The sequence below is a fragment of the Neophocaena asiaeorientalis genome, unplaced genomic scaffold (assembly GCF_003031525.2).
Source record: "Neophocaena asiaeorientalis asiaeorientalis breed wild unplaced genomic scaffold, Neophocaena_asiaeorientalis_V1.1 scaffold591, whole genome shotgun sequence".
Taxonomy (NCBI): Eukaryota; Metazoa; Chordata; class Mammalia; order Artiodactyla; family Phocoenidae; genus Neophocaena; species Neophocaena asiaeorientalis.
In genome coordinates this window covers 478,966-501,304 of record NW_020173494.1, presented here as the reverse complement: position 1 = coordinate 501,304, position 22,339 = coordinate 478,966, and the positions used below count along the sequence as shown (strand labels likewise).

Genomic DNA, 22,339 nt, shown 5'->3' with positions numbered 1-22,339 from the left:
TATATATGTTAACTTAGGACTGGTGACCATCTCAGGTTGTGTGCAGGTAGAAGAGGCTGGTGCAGATCTGTAGCTCTATTGGTTATTACCATCTACAAGTTCGGAAGCTAAGCAGCACATGCACGCACACACAAATCCTCTTTAAAAAGCATGGGTGGGGAAAAGTTGTAAATATTAAACTGTAACACTTTTGTCCCTGTTACATTTCCAACAATCTCCCTTTTTTGCCTTGAGCTAATCAGACAGGGTCTTAAATTAACGGGTGACTTTTGTTTATTCATGCGTATTTGTTTTTCTTAATCTCCCACACTCAATGGATTGTTGCTTTTATTAACAGGAAACTAATATTAAAAGTAAAACACTGAGCTGCAGCTGGAAAAAAATTATTTACTGGAATGTTTCCTAGTTGAGTACTCGCCCTCACCCCCAAACCTTCCTATTTTTGACATGCTGAGCTTCAGAAACTGAGAGGTTTTCTTTGGTTTCTTTCACTTTGGTTCAAAATCCAGGGGACAGTTTAAGTTTGGAATGTGTCCATGCAAAATTCTTGTCCTGTGCAGAGCGAAGCCCTGTCATTTCCCCCAGGATTCCAACAGCAAAGAGTGATGCTGAATCAAAGATGCAGAGCATGGTTTCTCCCATTGAATTATAGACTCAAAGAATGGAAGGGGTGAGTCATCGGCAAATTGAATTGGGAGGCATTGTTGCAGAGCAGCCCCCACTTTGTCATAAAAATCCTGCTTCAATATCACCCTAGCTCCACTGTGGTTTTTCATTTTTAGAAATATGAGTGAATGCCATATAGTTAGTTACCGCTTTTTCATGACACATCAGATTCATGTGAAGTTGCATCAACCCCAAAGGGTAAAACAGTTCAGGACAGAACTATTTGGAATAAGCCTATTAGGTAATTCTTATCCCTCTCAAGGTCATCATATCCTCTTCCCCACTGGAAATCAAATTCTAACTAAAACATGATTGGAATTGGTTTTAAGAATTTTTAGATATGCCATAAAGTCTTTAAGGGGAGGACTACTTCTGTCATGTTTGATTTTATCCTCAGTTTGTTGTAATGAGTGAAAAAACATTCATATAGTGCTAGGAGATGAACCTAGGGGATGAGTACTCAGAAGTAACTTCCTGAGTGGTCCGGTTTGGGGATCTAGAATTGTGGTTTAGAAGCCTGGGAAGATGCTGGGGATCAAGCTGTGATACAATTTAGGGTTTCCCAAAGTGTGTGTATTCTACAAGGATGAGAAAATTTTCAAGAAGGAGAAAATTATTGCCACTTTAATAAAAGAGGAAATTTAGACAAGAGGAATTCCATAAGCAGAATCCAAGAAAGATGTTGTGTCCATGAGGAGAGTAATTCTGATCTGAAACCATGGAGTGGATCTATGCCTAGAGAGAAAGGGGACCTTATTTCCCAAGAGATTCCAAGGCCTGCGAGAGAAACAACTCTTAACGATGGATTGCCAAGCAGAGGTAACCTGAGTCTAAACCTGCAGTTGACCCAATTTTAATACCAATTGTACTCCGCTATTCCCTCACTGAGGTTAAACATCACGTACAGTCAAAATAGCTAACTAAGCCTATGATGATAGAATAGAAGGATGAGGGTTAAGATGAGGAGGAAGAAGAAAATACTGATGGCCTTTTCCTTAGGGAACCTTTACCAGGATATATACATCAGGTGGTGTTTGTTGTCTAACATGCTACCCCACAATGTAATGACTTAAAAACACAACCGATAATTTAGCTCACAATTCCATGGGTTGGCTGGGAAGTTCTTCTGTTTGGACAGTCTTGACTGATTCTACTGGACTTACTCAAGCTTCTCCAGTCAGCTGGCATGTTGGCAGTGGCTGGATGATCTAGGGTGGCCTCACTCAGGTGTTTGGCATTTACAAGGCTCTTGGTAAGGGTCTGGTTTCTTCCGCACATGGCCTCTCACCCTTTAGCAGGCTAGCCTGGGCTCATTCACATAGTAATGTTAAGGTTCCAAGCACAGCAAGAGGACACGCCCAATACTCAAGGGCTTTCAAAGCCTCAGCTTGCAACACTTTTGCTAATGTCCCACTGGTGAAAGTGAGGCATACCGTCAAGCCAGATTCAAGGAGTGGACAAATACATTTTACCTCTTGATGAGAGTAGAAGAATTTATGGTCACTTAAAAAATCTACCACAACTAGAGAGTTGGGTTGGTAAAGAAATAAACCAATCAGCCCTTAGAACTTACAGAGAAAGTGTTGGGATATCAAGGAAAGAGTTATTGGGTATAGAAAATTTTCCATTTCCTGGGTGGTGTTAGCAAAACAGTACCTGAATGTCATTTAGTCCAGCTAGGGAACACTCTGTTTAGGGATTACCCTGGGTTATGTCATCACAGAGCCCAACATAACTTTTGCAGCTCTGAATAGAACTACAAAACACCATCTTAGAACAGTCCTGGAGGTGTCCTAGATGTCTGTGATCTGTTCTGAAACTAACAAGGCAGGGACAACCTCCTTGGAATATCTGAAGACCCATCCCTACTCATTCAGGTGTGAAAGAGGACCTACTATTTCTTTTCAAGGGCAGGGATTAAGATCTAGGAGGTGCAAAGGGTAGATGGGTGAGTAGTAGTGATAGGGTAGGTTAGTCGTTTGAATGGAATCAGGAGAAGAAAGGATATGAATGGCAAGCCTGCTCCCAGAGGGGAGCAATCAAAATTTTTTTTTTCAAAATTAATAATAAGTTGGAGTCTATGTCCTAGAGGAAAGGTGAGGGAACATTTAAAGGACAGGTGCAAGAAATCTGATAGTCTCTTGAAGCAGCTGAATTTTTTTTAAGATGATGAGTTAGGTGAGATTCTAATCTCGGCTCTACCACTAACTAGTTAGTTATATGACCGTGGACAAATCACCTTATTTAGTTTTCTCATTGACAAAATGAGCAATTTTGGCTGGATAATTTTTCCAAAGTTCTTTCCAGCTCTAACATCTTCATGGAAGCTAGACAAAGAAGGATTGACATATATGTCAAGGGAATGAGGCTGTGTCGGGGGAATCCGCTTCAGAGAGCACTGGAACAGGTATTGAGGAAGATCTGAGACCTCTAGAGTTTTAAAAACAGGATAGATCCCTATCATTCATTCAACAAATATTAACTGAGGATCTACTATATGCCAGACAGAGCAGTCAGTGAATGACAGCACCCACCCCTGTGGAGCTTACAGAATCACTTCGCCTTGATCAAATTATTTAAGAGAAAAAGTAGGATTCGTAAACACATCCAGCTTCATTATTCAATCATTTCTGATGAAGAATGGGATGGGGTTTGCCAGAAAATGGAGAGACTGGATTGCTGAGGCAATTGCAGGCAGGGATTACATCAGATAACTACTCTGATCTTTAATTTCTTCATCTGCAAAATAGAAAGGGCAGACTGGATCATCCCTAAGGTCTCATTCAGCTCCAAAATTCTGATTTGGCTGCCCAGCCATTCTTAGGTGCTTTAGCTCAGCAACCCCACCTAGTGTCACTGTGTGGAGTTAGTAGAAAACCTCCAATAGTCCTATTGACTGATGAGAGGCCACTAAAGAGACTGGACATAACTGAAGATGGGCTTGAGAATCAAGATGTAAGAGTAAAGGGTTGATGGTGATTACAAGTCATTGCCTATGACTGGGGCAGGGAGGACACTACCCGCAAAGGGGCAGAAGGAAGTGTTTGTGGGCTATGCAAGCATTATATATCCTGATGTGATGAAAGTTACATTGGTACACACAGCTGTAGTTGCGTAAATCATACCTTTGTAAAGTTGACGAAAGAAAAAGGCAATACGGCTAATTACCAAATGACTAACACAAGCAATAAATTCTGTAGTTTTTTTAAGGTAGGCTTCCCACAATAGGCACAATAGGAACAGCCCTTGAGGAGAAATAGGATATAGATATGCTACATTTTTTGCATCCAGGCTGCTGCCATCTCCCTAGAATTTTTTCTCCTACTTTCTCAATGTCACTGCTTCATTATTCTTGGCATAGAAAGGGAAGAGGCAAGCGTCAAACGCCACAGTTGGGTTTTTTGTTTGTTTGTTTTTGTTTTGCCAATTATCTGAAGAGCTAATTCCTGAATACTCAGAAGTTGTTAATTCGATTAATAGATAATGCAGGCTTGTAAAATTTTCTTGGTCTCTCCTGCTTCTTATTTTGGAGCAATACTGCCAGGTAAGTAATGAAGACATTGTGCCACAAGAGGGTTACAAGTTCTCCTTGAGGGATTCTACATCATGGCTTCAACTATCACTTTTATGTAAATGCCTCCCCAGGTTACATCTCCCTGCCTGACCACTCTAATTGCCTAAGAAACGCATCTGCTTTCCCGTTCCATTATCCTCTCAAACTCAACATTCAGTATTCATTTAGCAAATACGAGCATGCCAAACACCTATGCAAACCCCTTAGACCTTTAGAACAGTGCTTGGCACATGGGAATACTAACGAAAGACAATCCTCACTTTCAAGTTTTATAGTCTAGTGGAGGGGGGAGAGCGGTAAACAGGGAGCAACGACTGATTTTCTTTTCTTTCTAGTTTTTTTCTCTTTTCCAGAATTTCACACAAATGGAAACACTGAGTATGTACTCTTCTTTTGAGTCTGGGTTTTTTTCTCTCAGAATGTTTTCAAAATTCATCCATGGTGTTACATATACGTTTGTTCTCTTTTATTGCGGAGAGAATCTCATTGTTTGGATATACTACAATTTGTTTATCCATTTATTTACTGATGAACATTTGGGTTGTTTTCAGGCTTTGACTCTTAAGAGCATTTGTGTAAAAGTCTTTGGGTATACATATATTTTAATTTCTCTTGGATATATACCTAGGAATGGAATTGCGTGGTTGAATGATTTGGGTGTCACCTTTATGAAAGTTGGCCAAACTGTTTTCCAAGGTGGTTGTGACATTTTATGTGCCCATCAGCCACGCATGAGAGTTCCAGTTGCTCTTTCTCTCTCCAACACTTGGTTACTATTCTAAATCCTTTGCACTTCCCTATCGCAAGTGGTATGGATTTTTTTTTTTTTTTTTCCTGCACCGCATGGCTTGAAGGATCTTAGTTCCTGACCAGGAATTGAACCCGGGCCCCCTGCAGTGGAAACGTAGTCCTAACCACTGGACTGCCAGGGAAGTCCCATGTAAGTAGTATGGATTTTTAAAACTTCACTTTCCAATGATTTACTACCAGTATATAGAAATACAGTTGATTTTTGTACTTTGACTTTATTAACTCAGTTATTGGTTCTAGTAGCTTTCCTGTAGATCCCACAGGCATTTCTACGTATATGATCATGTTATCTGTAGAAAAAAAAGATTTGTATCTTCCTTTTAAACTGTGCGTTTTCTTTTTCTTTTTGCCTTTATTGCACTAATTAGGATCTTTAGCACAATGTTGAATAGGAATATTGAAGAATGGATACCCTTGCCTTTTTCCTGATTTTATGGATAAAGCTTTCAGCCCTTGAACATTACCTATGATGTTATAGGTATATACTTCACGGCTGCCATTCATCAGATTGAGAAAATAAATTCTCTCCTATTCTTAGTTTACTAAGAGTTTTTTTTTTATCATGAACGGATATTGATTTTTGTCAAATGTTCTTTCTAAATCTAATGAGATGATCATAGGATTTGTACCCTTTATTCTCTCTTAATGTGGTGAATTACACTGATTGATTTTTTTAAGGTAAAGCTAACCTTGCATTGTTGAGCTAAACTATACTTGGACGCGATGTATTATTCTTGTAATATATTGCAGAATAGGTTTGCTAAAGGTTTGTTAAAGATGTTTGCATCTATGTTCAACAAGGGATGTTGGTTTGTAATTTCTTTTCTTATAATGTTTTTGGCCAGTTTTGGTAATAGAGTGATCCTGAATCCATAACATGAAATGAAAAGTGTTCCCTAGTCCATTTATCTTGAGAGAGCTGTGTAACATTGGCATATTTTCTTGTGTTTGATAGAATTTCTAAGTGAAGTCATCTGGGCCTATAATTTTCTTTGCGAAAGAATTATAATTCAATTTCTTTAATAGTTATAGAGCTATTCAGATTTTCTGTTTCTTCTTGTGTCCGTTTTGATAGCTTGTCTCTTTTCAGTTCTAGAACTTCCATCTGACTCTTTTTTTATAGCTTCTTTTTCCCTGCTGAGATTCCCCAACTCTTCATTCAGTACTGCTATATTTTCCTCCTTGAACATATTTATAATAGCTCCTTTAAAGTTTTTGCCTGGTAATCACAACTTCTGGTTATCATGGGGTTGGTTTCTTTTGATTCCTTTTTGTCTTTATTGTGAGTCATACTTTCCAGTTTCTCCACATGACAACTAATTTTTAATTTTGCACTGGATATTTTGGATGATAAATTGTTATCTTCTTCCAAAGCATGATGGATTTTGTTTTAATGGCCAGTTAACTTGGCTGGACCCAAACTCCTGTTGCCACTGTGATGGATATCAGGTAAGCTAAGGCTACCAACTGCTGCTTTCTGCTGGGCCCCTTGAGGTCTCTCCACAAAACATATGTGTGTTTCAGTGATTAGTCAAGGATTTGGGTGGAGTTTGAAGCAGATTTTGATCCCCCTCCCCAGTGGTTTCTCCTTTTCCATGACTTGCCCCATCACTTTTCATTCTGATAGCCCTTAATTTTCACCTTTGACTCCTCAAGCTAGTAAGACTGCAGCTTTCTGCTTGAGTTCTACTGCCCGTCACAGCATGGAATGGGGAGTGTACTCAGGTGGAAAGGCGCATAGAGGACATCTCACCTACTGCAGTTCAACTCTTTCAAGGTTGACTTCATGGTCCTACCTTCTTTTGATGCTCCCCAGTCTCTCCAGAGTTGTCTGGTATATTTTTCCCCAGAATGTATACGTGTAATCCATGGGAGGATTAATCTGAGACAAGCTTCTTTGCTACTAACAGAGTAGGAACTGCTCTACTTGTTTTCATGAAGAAATTTGGGGAGATTAAAAAAAAAAACGACACCATTCACCACTATCATCTTTCCAGAATTCCCATAGAGGAATACTTTTGACTGACCAAACTTTATATTCACACGCTCTTGACATATCTCTCTTCTCTCACGTAAGTCTAATGGTTTTATGTGTGTATCCAATTAAGCTTTTTAAGAATAAGAAATAAATACTGGCAGATTAGCCAGCCAAGTAATACATTTAAAAAGGAATTTAAGACCAGAATAAGATAAAAAATGTTTGACTGTGACCTCAAATGTGTTACATGGTATGGTCCTACACATCACTCCAATCTCATCTCTTATCATTCTCTGCCTAGTTCATTATCTCCAGCTACACCTAGCCTTCTTGCTATTCCTCAAATACCAGAGCACATGCTGTCCCTATGATCTGGAACGCTCTTCCCTGCGATCATTACATGGTTGCTCTTTCTGATCATTCAGGTCTCTGATCATATATCATATCTTCAGAGAGGCCTTTTTATTTATTTATTTATTTTGCGGTACGCGGGCCTCTCACTGTCGTGGCCTCTCCCGTTGCGGAGCACAGGCTCCGGACGCGCAGGCTCAGCGGCCATGACTCACGGGCCCAGCCGCTCCGCGGCATGTGGGATCTTCCCAGATCGGGGCACGAACCCACGTCCCCTGCATTGGCAGGTGGACTCCCAACCACTGCACCACCAGGGAAGCCCCAGAGAGGCCTTTTCTGATTACCCTCCCTAAAAGAGCACACGCTCTCCCCCCACCCCAATTATGCTCTAACATCTTACTCTGCTTATTTTGTTCAAAGGACTAATCACTATCTGAGATTATTCATTCATTTCCTTATTTTTTGTCTGGTTCCCCACCAAAAGGTAAGCACCAAGAGGGCAGAATCTTTGTCTGTCTTGTTCACCAATGTATCCTTAGTGCCTAGGACAGTTGTCTGGCACAGAGTATGTTTAATAAGTATCTATTAAATAAATAAATGAAGAATAACACGGGAGACCCCACCACCACTAAACTCATCTGGTAACAAAAGAAATTCAGAAAAACAAAAATATGTATGCAAAAAGTAAACAGTAATGTATAAACTATAAGTTCCCTATATTCAATTTAAAATAAAGCCACAGCTTTGGCACAGCAAAGGAAAATATCAATCAACAAAACTAAAAAGCTGCCTACTTAATGGGAGAAGAGATTGGCAAATGATATATCTGATATGGGGTTAATATCTAAAATATAAAAATAACTCATATAACTCAGCAACATCAAAAAACAAACAACCTGATTGAAAAATGGGCCGAGGATCTGAACATTTTTCCAAAGACATACAGATGGCCAATAGGCACATGAAAAGATGCTCAACATCACTCATCAACAGGGAAATGCAAATCAAAACTACAATGAGATATCACCTCACACCTGTCATCATGGCTATTACCAAAAAGACAACAAATAACAAATATTGGTGAGGATGTGGAGAAAAGGGAACCTTCATGCACTGTTGATGGGAATGTAAATTGGTGCAGCCACTGTGGAGAACAATATGGAGATTCCTCAAAAAATTAAAAATAGAACTACCATATGATCCAGCAATTCTACTCTTGGCTATTTATCTGAAGAAAAGAAAAACACTAATTAAAAAAGATATATGCATGCCTATATTCATTGCAGCATTATCCATTAATAGATGAATGAAGAAAATGTGGTACACAATACACACACACACACACACACACACACACACAATGGATATGCTTGGCCATAAAAAAGAATGAAATCTTGCCATTTTCAGCAACATGGATAGACCTAGGGGGTACTATGCTAAGTACAATAAACTAAACAGAGAAAGACAAATACTGTATGAGTTCACTTATATGTGGAATCTAAAAATAAAACAAATGAACAAACATAACAAAACAGAAACAGAATTATAGGTACAGAGAACAAACAGGTGGTTGCCAAAGGGGAGAATGTGGTGGGGGAAGGAGAGAACTGGGTGAGGGAGATTAAGAGGAACAAACTCCCAGTTGCAAAATAAGTCAAGGGTATGAAATGTATGGTGTGGGGAATACAGTCAATAATTACGTAATATCTTTGTTTGGTGACAGATGGTAACTAGACGTATCCTGGTGATCATTTTGAAATATAGCGAAGTATGGAATCACTATGTTGAGTAACAGGAACTAACGTAATGTTGGAGGTCAATTACACTTCAAAAACAAACAAAAAACACAGAAGAAGAGACCAGATTTGTGGTTATTGGAGGAGCCTGGCTAGGGGAGGGGGAATTGGATGCAGGTGGTCAAAAGGTACAAACTTTCACTTACCAGATAAATAAGTACTAGGGATGCAGTGTACAACATGATAAATATAATTAGCACTGCTGTATGTTATACATGAAAGTTGTTAAGAGAGTAAATCCTAAGAGTTCTCATCACAAGGAAAAAATTTTTTTCTATTTCTTTAATTTTATAAGAGCTGATGGATAGTCACTAAACTTACTGTGGTAAACATTTCATGATATATATGTCAAACATTATGCTTTACACCTTAAACTTATACAGTGCTATATGCCAATTATATCTCAATAAAACTGGAAAAAAAGCATTGATATGTTAAAAAAATAGATAAAATAAAATAAAGCCAGTATTTCATTTTACTTTAGGGCAGTGAAACATTACACAATTCATTATAAAATCATCTGAATCAACCAACCAAATCTAAATTTTCAATTGATAGGAAAAATAAAATTAACTTATTAGTAAAAAAGGAACACAAAGTGCTGTTATGGATGTCAAAGTTGTTTAACATATAGAAATGAAGTAAACCCATGGCAGTGAAATTTGGGGATGAATGGGCATATAACATTCATTATGATTTGGATTAAGGAGATACACTGTTTCAGAGCTCAAGGGAAAACAGTTACCCCCCACGCCCCCCCGATAACATTTAGTTCCAGAAGATTTATACGCTTAATTTTAAAACATAACATTCTCTTAAAACATCAAATAGTTATCTTAAATTCAAGCCAAACCAGCAATAATAATAATAATAATGCTATGTGTTTACGTAATCATTGTTCAGGCTTACAACTTCTATTAATACTTTATTTTATTGTTTTTTTAATCAAAATTATACTGTTCAAATTAAGTCAGACATGAAATTAGCTTGGAAGAAAATCACTTTGGTGTATTATTTAAACCTTTGAGGATAAAATCCATGTAAGTTCTTCCAATCATGCAGAACTAACAGGACATGTGAGATGTAAAATGGACATTTATTTTTATTATTTTCAATACAAGATAAGAGTTATAATAAGTTTCTCAGAAACTACTGTAATAAATTACTTCATGGTACAAAACTGCCATAGAAATTTTCCTGGTGAATGGCAGATGGGGCAGCTAAGTTTCACATGCTTATTTCCCAAAGTGGTACTGGTAGCAGAAAACCTAATTTCTAAAATGGGGATATGTTAGAAATGTAATACTTCTTTTTGCATGATGTTAATAACTTCTATCTAAATTATCAAACTAATTAATTTGATGTAATAGGAACTGATGCAAACGGATTTCATTATAAAGGTAATCTAAGGATATGAAATTCTATCTCTATTTAAATTGATTCCCTTTGAAATTTTTCTGTAAATGACATAGCTTCACCAGAAATGCTCACAGGGACTGATTCATAGATGTAATAGTATTACAACTGGACAGACTAAAAAATAATAGAAATAATAGAAAATAATAATCAAGGATAAATGTCCTGGCTCTACCCTCAAATCATTTAGTCGTATCAGACCTAGCTGTGCTCAGTTATGCTCTTCACCTTCAAGTTATTTACAACAGTGACATTCTAACTCGTGAGTGTCAAGTAAGTCCCACATGAGCGTTGCTTCTGAACTAAGCTTAAACAGTCAATGCTTAATCTTGATCTGGCAATGCTGCTACTGTGATTTTGTTTTATGACTTGATTTGCACCAAAAGTATAAAAAGAAAAAAGAAAAAAAGGTGAAAGTGGGGGGTGGGGAGGTGTGGGCAGGACTACCTTTATTATCTTGACAGACGGGCAAATTTTTCCCTTAGAGCTAAACAAATTCTGCATACTCAACTGCCAAGTTATCTTGAGGTGAAAGATTTACAGGAGCAAAGAGATAATTATGTGAGCAAAGATTTGAAAACCTAGAGCACATCAAATCATTTGATGTTGCGCTAACAGGTCTCTTCTTTTACCTGTACAGCTATGTAAGACAAATCACTCTGTTCACTCTTGATATTCCAGTCCTCATCTGTTTCTGAGTCACTGGAGTAAGTGGCAAAGAGAGAGGACGTTCTAGACCACAATTCATCAGTCTGAGTAGTTGCATTACATAGTCGTGTTCCAAACACTTGCACTTTGGCCTGAATACCTGAAGGAGAATAAACACAATTACCTATGAGTTAGAATTTGCTTTTCATACACAAACGTCCAATGCAATTGATCAATCAACTGAAAAGTCAAAGCTTACCCACACTGTAGTGAGGGGGTCTCTTCAGAGATATTTATGTACTTTTGTGCACTGGGCCTTCCTCACAGTGAGTAGGTACTGAAGTGACATCATTAGATAGATTACCAGCGTGGACTTGTGTTTGTATAACTTGATTTTCATGTGCAATCTAAAAACATAAATCAGAGGAGAATTATTAAGGCCTTCTTTATATGGTTTTATCTCCTAAAAGTTATAAACAGTGAAAGAGTATAGATACTTTTCAAGGTCACATGTTAGGAAGGCTGGAATTTGAACCCAGGCAAGCTGGCTCCATAGTCCAAGTAGTTAAGCAGTCTGCCATACTGTCCTTTACTATTTCTAAGTCTATTTCTAAGCATTGTGGTCAAGCAGAAATCTATATGCTATTAAGCTATTTGCTGACAACCCACTGAATTTTCCCTAAATCAACAGCTGGAAGAGACAATACTACTAGTATTAAATGATTATAATAGTATTAAGTATATCATAGCAAAGCAGTAGCATCGTTCTAGAAAACCTAATCATCAGTCCTTTACACATGACAGAGAAATAATTTAAGATAATATGCTTTAATGTTTTTATGCTTTCCTGAGAGAAGTTACAACGTGAAATGGAAATTTTGATTTATGGGAGAAGTAAGAGGTAGAAAGGAGGAGAATTTGGATATTCAGAAGGTAATGTAAGACTGAGTACCTGGAAATTATGTGGAAGAGGCTAAGAAAAGATATCTGGAAAATGTAAGAGGGTGTGTGGGAAGAAAAAATAAGTGATAGAGAAATGAAAAAAAGTACTTTGTAATTTTACCTAGACCACTGAAAAAAAATTTTAGCAAGCATCCTTGGTTGCTGTAACACAGGCTATGAATGCCCAAGTTAAAGAAACTTTATGAAGAAACTTTTGTGGAGTCCCTTTGTAACATGAAGAATTACACCTAATATTTTTGAGGATTTAAATAAAAATTGAAGTCTTTATCTTTGTGTTTATAGTTATGATTAATTTTGACAGCTAATCTACTTCTACTTTTAAGCGAAGCATCATAATGGTCTAGAATAAGTATATATTTCTTTACAAAACAGATGTACTCCTGATAAAATGGAGTTTTAGGAATTTATTCAGGCTTTAAAAAATAACTTTTGTTCCTTTTATAACAGTAATACATTGGATCACTGAGGAAAATTTGCACCATACAGAGAAGCAAAAAGAAAAAAAAAATTAGCCGTAATCCCATCATTCATAGCTAACAACTTCATATTTTGGTATCAGTTTTGTCTTTTTCTATGTATTTTTTAAAATTGGGAACATATGTTTTATAATCTTGTTTTCCTCTTTAATACATCATGTTTCTATGTTATTAAATATTCTACATATAATTTTTATGGCTGCATACAATCTATTGTACAGATATACTGTAATTTATTAAAACAATCCATAATATTAGACATCTTTGAACAAAAATTTTTGTGTACATACACGATTACTTCTTTATATTAAAAATTTAAGAAACAGAATTCCCAGATATGTATTAATCAACTAGAACATGAAGCAAAAGAAAAGGTTTAGAATGAGGCAGAGAAAGACCAAAGGATGAAGGCTATAGAAAAGGTCATAAGAGGTATAGCAGAAAAGATGAAAAAGCATAATATATAATATCAGTTGTAGTCCCAAAGGAAAAGAAAGAAAATGGGACATAAACAATATTTGAACAAATAACATCTGAGAATTTACCAAAATGAATACAAGGCATTAAGACATGGTTTTACAAAAGTACTAAATGTATTCACTAAAATACAAAGGAAACCATATCTTTGCATATTACAGTAAAACTGGAAAACAATGAGAAAAACTTAGGAGCCAGAGGAAAAAAAGATACATTGTCTTCAAAGGGGCAACCATAAGACACAGTAAGGCTTAAACTTTTAAGGAAACACAAAGATTGAAATAAAAGGGTGTAAAAAAGATCTAATACGCTAACACTAACCTACAGAAAGCTGCTGCTGCTATATTGGTGCTATATAATAACACAGCTTCAAAATATATAACACAAAAATTGTTAGAAGACTAAATATGTAAATTAAAAACCAAGGTGGAAGATTTTTAACACACCTCTCTCAGTAACTAATAGGCAGGCAAAGATTCCATAGGGATATAAGAAATTTAAACAACATGATTAATAGACATATATGGAGAATTGTATCCAACTGCAGAACACACATTCACCTCAAGTACACATGGAACATTTATAAAAACTAACCTACGTTAGGCCTAATACAATTTCAATAAATTTCAAAATAAATCCATATGCTGGGGCTTCCCTGGTGGTGCAGTGGTTGAGAGTCTGCCTGCCGATGCAGGGGACACAGGTTCGTGACCCGGTCCAGGAGGATCCCACATGCCGCGGAGCGGCTGGACACGTGAGCCATGGCTGCTGAGCCTGCGCGTCCGGAGCCTGTGCTCCGCAACGGGAGAGGCCACAACAGTGAGAGGCCTGCGTACCGCCAAAAAAAAAAATCCATATGCTGTATATTCTCTGGCCACAGTGTAACTGACCTAGAAGTCTATAACAAAAATATAACTACAAAATACCTGCATCTTTGGAAATTTTTAAATACACTTCTAAGTAACCCATGATAAAATTACAGTGGAAATTAGAAGATATTTTACACTAAATAATAATAAAAATATTCAAAATCTAAAACTTGTGGGATTCAGTTAATGTCACACTTAGAAGGGCATTTATAGTCTTAAATGTACATAATAGTATAGAAAAAATTAATTAGTCTTAATTTAGACTGCAATTTTAACACCATTCAAAAAATTATTTCACAAGATATTTCTAACGTATCTTCATTTCAGGAGTGTTCCCTCAAACAATAAACTCTACTGAATTCTACATTTGGGAAATAAGTATGTCAAACATAGCTGTCCCATCTGCCATTCACTATGAAAATTCTGGAAATCAATGATCCAATTTAATACTCAAGAAGTTAAAGAAAGAATGGTAAATAAAAATTGAAAAAGTAGAGAGATGAGAGAGTGAACTGTAATGTAAACGACGATGGGCTTTGAGTTATAACGATGTGTCAGTGTAGGCTCATCAGTTGTAACAAATGTACCACTCTGGTGGGGGATGTTGATAATGGAGAAGGCTATGCATGTGTGGGCGCAGGGGGTAATTGGGTAATCCATCTTCCCCTCAATTTTGCTGTGAACCTAAAACTTTTCTAAAAAAATAAAACCTTAAAAAATTAAAGAAAAATACTGGAAATCTTTTAATATGCAGCTCAATGTTCATAGCAGCATTATTTAAAATAGCTAAGACATGGAAGCAACCTAAGGGTCCATCAACAGAAGAACGGATAAGGAAGATGTGGCATATAAATATATAACATTACTCAGCCATAAAAAAGAATAAAATCTTGCCATTTGAAACAACATGAATGACCCTGAGGGTATTATTCTTAGGGAAATAAGTCAGACAGAGAAAGACAAATACTGTATATTTTCATTTGTATGTGGAGCCTAAAAATAAAACAAATGAAGGAATATAACAAAACTGAAACAGACTCACAGATACAGAGAGCAGACTAGTAGTTACCAGTGGGGAGAGAGGTGGAGGGAGGGGCAAAATAGGGAAAGGGGATTAAGAGGTACAAACTATTGGGAATAACATAAATAAGATAAAGAGGGCAGACAGCAGAAGCAAGAAGAACTACAATCCTGCAGCCTGTGGAACAAAAATCACATTCACAGAAAGATAGACAAGATGAAAAGGCAGAGGGCTAGGTACCAGATGAAAGAACAAGATAAAACCCCAGAAAAACAACTAAATGAAGTGGAGATAGGCAACCTTCCAGAAAAAGAATTCAGAATAATGATAGTAAAGATGATCCAGGACCTTAGAAAAAGAATGGAGGCAAAGATCGAGAAGGTGCAAGAAATGTTTAACAAAGATCTGGAAGAATTAAAGAACAAACAAACAGAGATGAACAACACAATAATTGAAATGAAAATTACACTAGAAGGAATCAATAGCAGAATAACTGAGGCAGAAGAACGGATAAGTGACCTGGAAGACAGAATGGTGGAATTCACTGCTGTGGAACAGAATAAAGAAAAAAGAATGAAAAGAAATGAAGACAGCCTAAGAGACCTCTGGGACAACATTAAATGCAACAACATTCGCATTATAGGGGTCCCAGAAGGAGAAGAGAGAGAGAATGGACCCGAGAAAATATCTGAAGAGATTATAGTTGAAAACTTCCCTAACACGGGAAAGGAAATAGCCACCCAAGTCCAGGAAGCACAGTGAGTCCCATACAGGATAAACCCAAGGAGAAACATGCTGAGACACATAGTAATCAAATTGGCAAAAATTAATGACAAAGAAAAGTTATTGAAAACAGAAAGGGAAAAATGACAAATAACATACAAGGGAACTCCCATAAGGTGAACAGCTGATTTCTCAGCAGAAACTCTACAAGCCAGAAGGGAGTGGCATGACATATTTAAAGTGATGAAAGGGAAGAACTTACAACCAAGATTACTCTACCTGGCAAGGATCTCAGTCAGATTCGATGGAGAAATCAAAAGCTTTACAGACAAGCAAAAGCTAAGAGATTTCAGCACCACCAAACCAGCTCTACAACAAATGCTAAAGGAACTTCTCTAAGTGGGAAACACAAGAGAAGAAAAGGACCTACAAAAACAAACCCAAGGGCTTCCCTGGTGGTGCAGTGGTTAAGAGTCCGCCTGCCAACGTAGGGGACACAGGTTTGTGCCCTGTTCCAGGAAGATCTCACACGCTGCGGAGCGGCTGGGCCCGTGAGCCATGGCCGCTGGGCCTGCACGTCCGGAGCCTGTGCTCCGCAATGGGAGAGGCCACAGCAGTGAGAGGCTTGCATACCGCAAAAAAAAAAAAACCAAAACAATTAAGAAAATGTTAATAAGAACATACATATTGATAATTACCTTAAACGTGAATGGATTAAATGCTCCAACCAAAAGATACAGGCTCACTGAATGGATACAAAAACAAGACCCATATATATGCTGTCTACAAGAGACCCACTTCAGACCTAGGGACACATACAGACTGAAAGTGAGGGGATGGAAAAAGATATTCCATGCAAATGGAAATCAAAAGAAAGCTGGAGTAGCAATACTCATATCAGATAAAATAGACTTTAAAATAAAAAGTGTTACAAGAGACAAGGAAGGACCCTACATAATGATCAAGGGATCAATCCAAGAAAAGATATAACAATTATAAATATATATGCACCCAACACAGGAACACCTCAATACATAAGGCAACTGCTAACAGCTATAAAAGAGGAAATCGACAGCAACACAATAATAGTGGGGGACTTTAACACCTCACTTACACCAATGGACAGATCATCCAAACAGAAAATTAATAAGGAAAAACAAGCGTTAAATGACACAATAGACCAGATAGATTTAATTGATATTTATAGGACATTCCATCCAAAAACAGCAGATTACACTTTCGTCTCAAGTGCGCATGGAACATTCTCCAGGACAGATCACAACTTGGGTCACAAATCAAGCCTCAGTAAATTTAAGAAAATTAAAATCATATCAAGCATCTTTTCTGACCGCAACGCTATGGGACTAGAAATCAATTACAGGGGAAAAAACGTAAAAAACACAAACACATGGAGGCTAAACAATACGTTACTAAATAAACAAGAGATCACTGAAGAAATCAAAGAGAAATCAAAAAATACCTAGAGACAAATGACAATGAAAACACGATGTTTCAAAACCTATGGGATGTGGCAAAAGCAGTTCGAAGAGGCAAGTTCATAGCTATATGAGCCTACCTCAAGAAATAAGAAAAATCTCAAATAAATAATCTAACCTTACACCTGAAGCAACTAGAGAAAGAAGAACAAACAAAACCCAAAGTTAGCAGAAGGAAAGAAATCATAAAGATCAGAGAAGAAATAAATGAAATAGAAACAAAGAAAACAATAGCAAAGATCAATAAAACTACAAGCTGGTTCTTTGAGAAGAAGAACAAAATTGATAAACCATTAGCCAGATTCATCAAGAAAAAGAGGGAGAGGACTCAAATCAATAAAATTAGAAATGAAAAAGGAGAATTTACAACAGACACTGCAGAAATACAAAGCATCCTAAGAGACTACTACAAGTAACTCTATGCCAATAAAATGGACAACCTGGAAGAAATGGACAAATTCTTAGAAAGCTATAAGCTTCCAAGACTGAACCGGGAAGAAATAGAAAATATGAACAGACGAATCACAAGTAGTGAAACTGAAACTGTGATTAAAAATCTTCCAACAAACAAAGTCCAGTCAGGATGAACTAGAATGGGAACAGAGACACTGAAGCTATGCTGCTGGACTACAGAGGCTGAGATCATGAAGACTTATGAGGAGGACAATGAAATAAAGAGCAAGGGGCCAATATGAAAATAACTCTGAAAGAACAACCCAGAGGATTACACACGATAATCAGTTTTAAAAGTTTAACTGCTTTTAATATTTTTAGTAAACATAACCATATCAATAAATTAGCAACACTGGGCTTCCCTGGTGGTGCAGTGGTTAAGAATCCACCTGCCAATGCTGGGAACATGGGTTCAATCCCTGGTCCAGGAAGATCCCACATGCTGCAGAGCAACTAAGCCCATGCGCCACAACTACTGAGCCTGTGCTCTAGAGCCTGTGAACCACAACTATTGAGCACACGTGCCACAACTACTGAAGCCCGCGTGCCTAGAGTCTGTGCTCTGCAACAAGAGAAGCCACCACAATAAGAAGCCTGCACACAGCAACGAAGAGTAGCCCCCGCTTGCCGCAACTAGAGAAAGCCCGCGTGCAGCAATGAAGACCCAACACAGCCAAAATAAATAAATAAATAAATTTATTTAAAAAAAAAAACAAAGTCCAGGACCAGATGGCTTCATAGGTGAATTCTACCAAACACTTAGAGAAGAGTTAACACCCATCCTTCTCAAACGCTTCCAGTTTTTTTTTTGCAAGATCTTTTTTGATCCACCTCCTAGAGTAATAGAAATAAAAATAAACAAATGGGACCTAATAAAACTTTTGCTTCTGCACAGCAAAGCAAACTATAAAGACGAAAAGACAACCCTCAGAATGGGAGAAAATATTTGCAAATGAATCACGGATAAAGAATTAATCTCAAAAATATATAAACAGCTCATGCAGCTCAATATTAAAAAAACAAACAATTCAATCAAAAAATGGGCAGAAGACCTAAATAGACATTTCTCCAAAGAAGACCTACAGATGGCCAAGAGGCACACGAAAAGCTGCTCAACATCACTAATTATTAGAGAAATGCAAATCAAAACTGCAATGAGGTATCACCTCACACCAGTTAGAATGGGCATCATCAGAAAATCTACAAACAATAAATGCTGGAGAGGGTGTGGGGAAAATGGAACCCTCTTGTACTGTTGGTGGGAATGTAAATTGATACAGCCACTATGGAGAACAGTATGGAGGTTCCTTAAAAAACTAAAAATAGAATTAACATATGAACCAGCAATCCCACTACTGGGCATAAACCCAGAGAAAACTATAATTCAAAAAGATATATGCATGCCAGGGTTCACTGCAGCACTATTTACAATAGCCAGGTCACAGAAACAACCTAAATGCCCATCAAATGGATAAAGAAGATATGGTACATATATACAATGGAATATTAGTCAGCCATAAAAAGGAATGAAATTGGGTCATTTGTAAAGACGTGGATGGATCTAGAGACTGTCATACAGAGTGAAGTAAGTCAGAAAGAGAAAAACAAATATATGTGGATATATATGCATATATGTGGAACAGATAAACCAGTTGGCAGGGCAGAAATAGAGACACAGATGTAGAGAACAAACATATGGACACCAAGGGGGGAAAGCCGTGGGTGGTGGTGGTGGTGGTGTGATGAATTGGGAGATTGGGATTGACATGTATACACTGATGTGTATAAAATGGATGACTAATAAGAACCTGCCGTAAAAAAAACAAATAAAATAAAATTCAAAAATTCAAAAATAAATAAATAAATAAATAAGATACAAGGATGTAATGTACAGCACAGGCAATACAGCCAATACTTCATAATAACTTTGTATGGAGTCTAATCTATAAAAATATCGACTATGTTCTACACCTAAAACTAATATAATATTGTAAGTCAATTATACTTCAATTAAAAAGTATACTAGGGGCTTCCCTGGTGGCGCAGTGGTTGAGAGTCCGCCTGCCGATGCAGGGGACACGGGTTTGTGTCCTGGTCCGGGAAGATCCCACATGCCGCGGAACGGCTGGGCCCGTGAGCCACGGCCGCTGAGCCTGCGCGTCCGGAGCCTGTGCTCCACAACGGGAGAGGCCACAACAGTGAGAGGCCCACGTACCACAAAAAAAAAAAAAAAGAATACTAGAAGTCTGGTAAAAAATGTAAGCAGCTGGGCAAAATTTGAAATATTTGGTAATCCAATATTTTGTCTTCACATAAGCAAGTTAGTTATCCTTAAGGTCTCCTTTGTTTGAAATACATCTGAATATGTAAAGATATCCTAGTGTTTAAGTGAAGTTTTCACATTTTAACAAGTTTATTTAATGTGAAAACATATAGAAAAAGGTCTATGTTAATCATTTTAGCTCAGTAATGTATAAATCTAGTGTATCAATTAAAAATCAAAGCTGAACAAAATAATTTGAGGGGAAGAAATAATAATAGAAATAAAAAGAAAATAATATCAGAGAGAAGATCAAAAGGCAGAGTTCACTCTTTGAAAAGACTAATAAAAATTGATAAAAAGAATGAAAAAGCAAAAATTACTAACAGATCATAAAGAATTTTAAAAGACAGAGTATCATGAACACTTTTGTGTCAATATGTTTAAAAACTTAGATTGAACTGACAAATTTTTCGAAAAATACAACTTATCAAAATGGATATAGAAACAGAAAAACTCTGAATAACCCCATAACTATTAAAGAAATTGAATCCATCATTAAAAAATCTTCTCATAAGGAAAACTCCAGGACTAGGTGTCTTTTTCAGTGAATTCCACAAAATATTAATATCAAATTTATTAGTGGACATATAATGCCAATTTATATAAACTTTTCCAGAGAATGAGGAAAGAGGGGACAACTCCAAATTGGTCAGCATAATCTTGAAACCAAAACATGAAAAAGGCATTTCAAGAAAGAACAGGTATAGACCAATTTTGCCTATGAACACATATGCAAAAATTGTAAATAGAATGTTAACAAATCAAATTAAACAATACCTAAAGGAATAATACACCTTGGGCAAATTGGGTTTGCTTCAGCTATGCAAGTTTGACTCTATATGTCAAAAACAGGCAATAAAGTTCATGACATTAACAGAATAATAAGCAAAATATGTGATCATTAATAGGTTCAGAAAAAGCATTTGAAAAAATTCAACATCATTTATGATTTAAATCTGTAGCCAAAACTTGGAATAGAGGGGAACATTTCTTTTTATGGTAAGAGCAGCTACCAAAAGAACTATAGCAAAAATCATATCAAATGGTGAAATATTAATGACTTTTCCTTTGAAAAATAGGAATGAGAAAAGGATTCCCCATCACTTCTGTTTCCCCCGCTGTACTGGAGGTTCTAGCTAGTGCAATAGGAAGAATAAGAAACAAAAGCATAAACATCAAAAACTATATGCATATATTTTTTATACATGTAGAAAGTCCAAAAGTATCTGCAAATTACCAGAATTAATAAATGAGTTTAACAAGGTTTCTGGTTACAAGGTCAACAAAAATCAATTTATCCACATACATTTATAGAAAATAAAATTTTAGATAATACTATTTATAATAGCAAAATCAAATAGGAACAAATCTAATGAGATATGTACAAGACCTCTACATAGAATGCCATAATGTTTTTAAGAGAAATGTAAAAACCCAAATAAATAGAGGGATACATTATGTTCATGGATTGGAAGAATCAGTAATGTCAATATGCTCTTTCTCCCTACATTCATTTAAAAATTCAACGCACTCTCAGTCAAAATCCCAACAGATAATTTGTGGAAATTGATGAACCAATCCTAAAATATATATGGAAATTTAAAGAGCCCAAAATAACCAAGACATCCATGAAGATGAACAAGGTAAGAGGAATTAATCAACTGGATATTAATTTTTTTGGGGGGGGGCTGTACAATGACCATGTGCTTTATTTCTTCTGCTCTGTGATTTTTTATTTCAATAGTAACTTCCATATAAAGTAAAACTACTTGATTACCTCAACTTTGGTTCAGATTAAGGTCTCATAAAGAATTTTAGCAAGTACATTTAAACTAATACCATAAAACACAATCATTGAAAATAAGCATTTGTCAGAAAAATATGCCAACTGGATATTAATTCTTAACATAAGCTATAGTAAAGTACTGTGATAATGGTGGAAAGATAGGCAAACATAAATGCAACAGAATTTTAAAATGTCGAAACAGACTAATACGTATATGAAAACTTGATTTATGACACAGTTGACACTGCAGGACAATGAGGAAATGCTAGCCTTTTCAATAAAAGATGCTGAGTCAATTGGGTATCTATATGAGGAAAAAATGAAACAAACTCCACTTCATACACAAAAATCAATTCTGAATAGGTTGTAGATATAAATGTAAAGACTAAAAACAGTAAGTTTATGGAAAACAGCAAAGTAGCATGCTTTAAGCATTAAGTATACAGAAAAAGATGGTTAGGTTGGCCTACATTGAAATTAAGAACTAAGTACACAGGAAAAAAAAAAAAAAAA

At 36.6% G+C, this 22,339-nt stretch overlaps 2 protein-coding genes across 2 annotated transcripts in view; both read right to left on the bottom strand.

The window, feature by feature from the left end:
• Nucleotides 1–11,335, bottom strand: part of LARP6 (La ribonucleoprotein 6, translational regulator) — a 41,876-nt gene extending 30,541 nt beyond the window's left edge. Inside the window, exon 1 of the mRNA XM_024747542.1 lies at nt 11,224–11,335. The gene's annotated coding sequence lies outside the window, so the exon portion shown is untranslated. The remainder of the gene's footprint in view (nt 1–11,223) is intronic.
• Nucleotides 9,484–22,339, bottom strand: part of THAP10 (THAP domain containing 10) — a 16,636-nt gene continuing 3,780 nt past the window's right edge. Inside the window, 2 exon segments of the mRNA XM_024747543.1 lie at nt 9,484–11,399; nt 11,499–11,646. Of these exon segments, the coding sequence (XP_024603311.1) occupies nt 11,203–11,399; nt 11,499–11,646 (345 nt within the window). The 3' untranslated portion in view covers nt 9,484–11,202.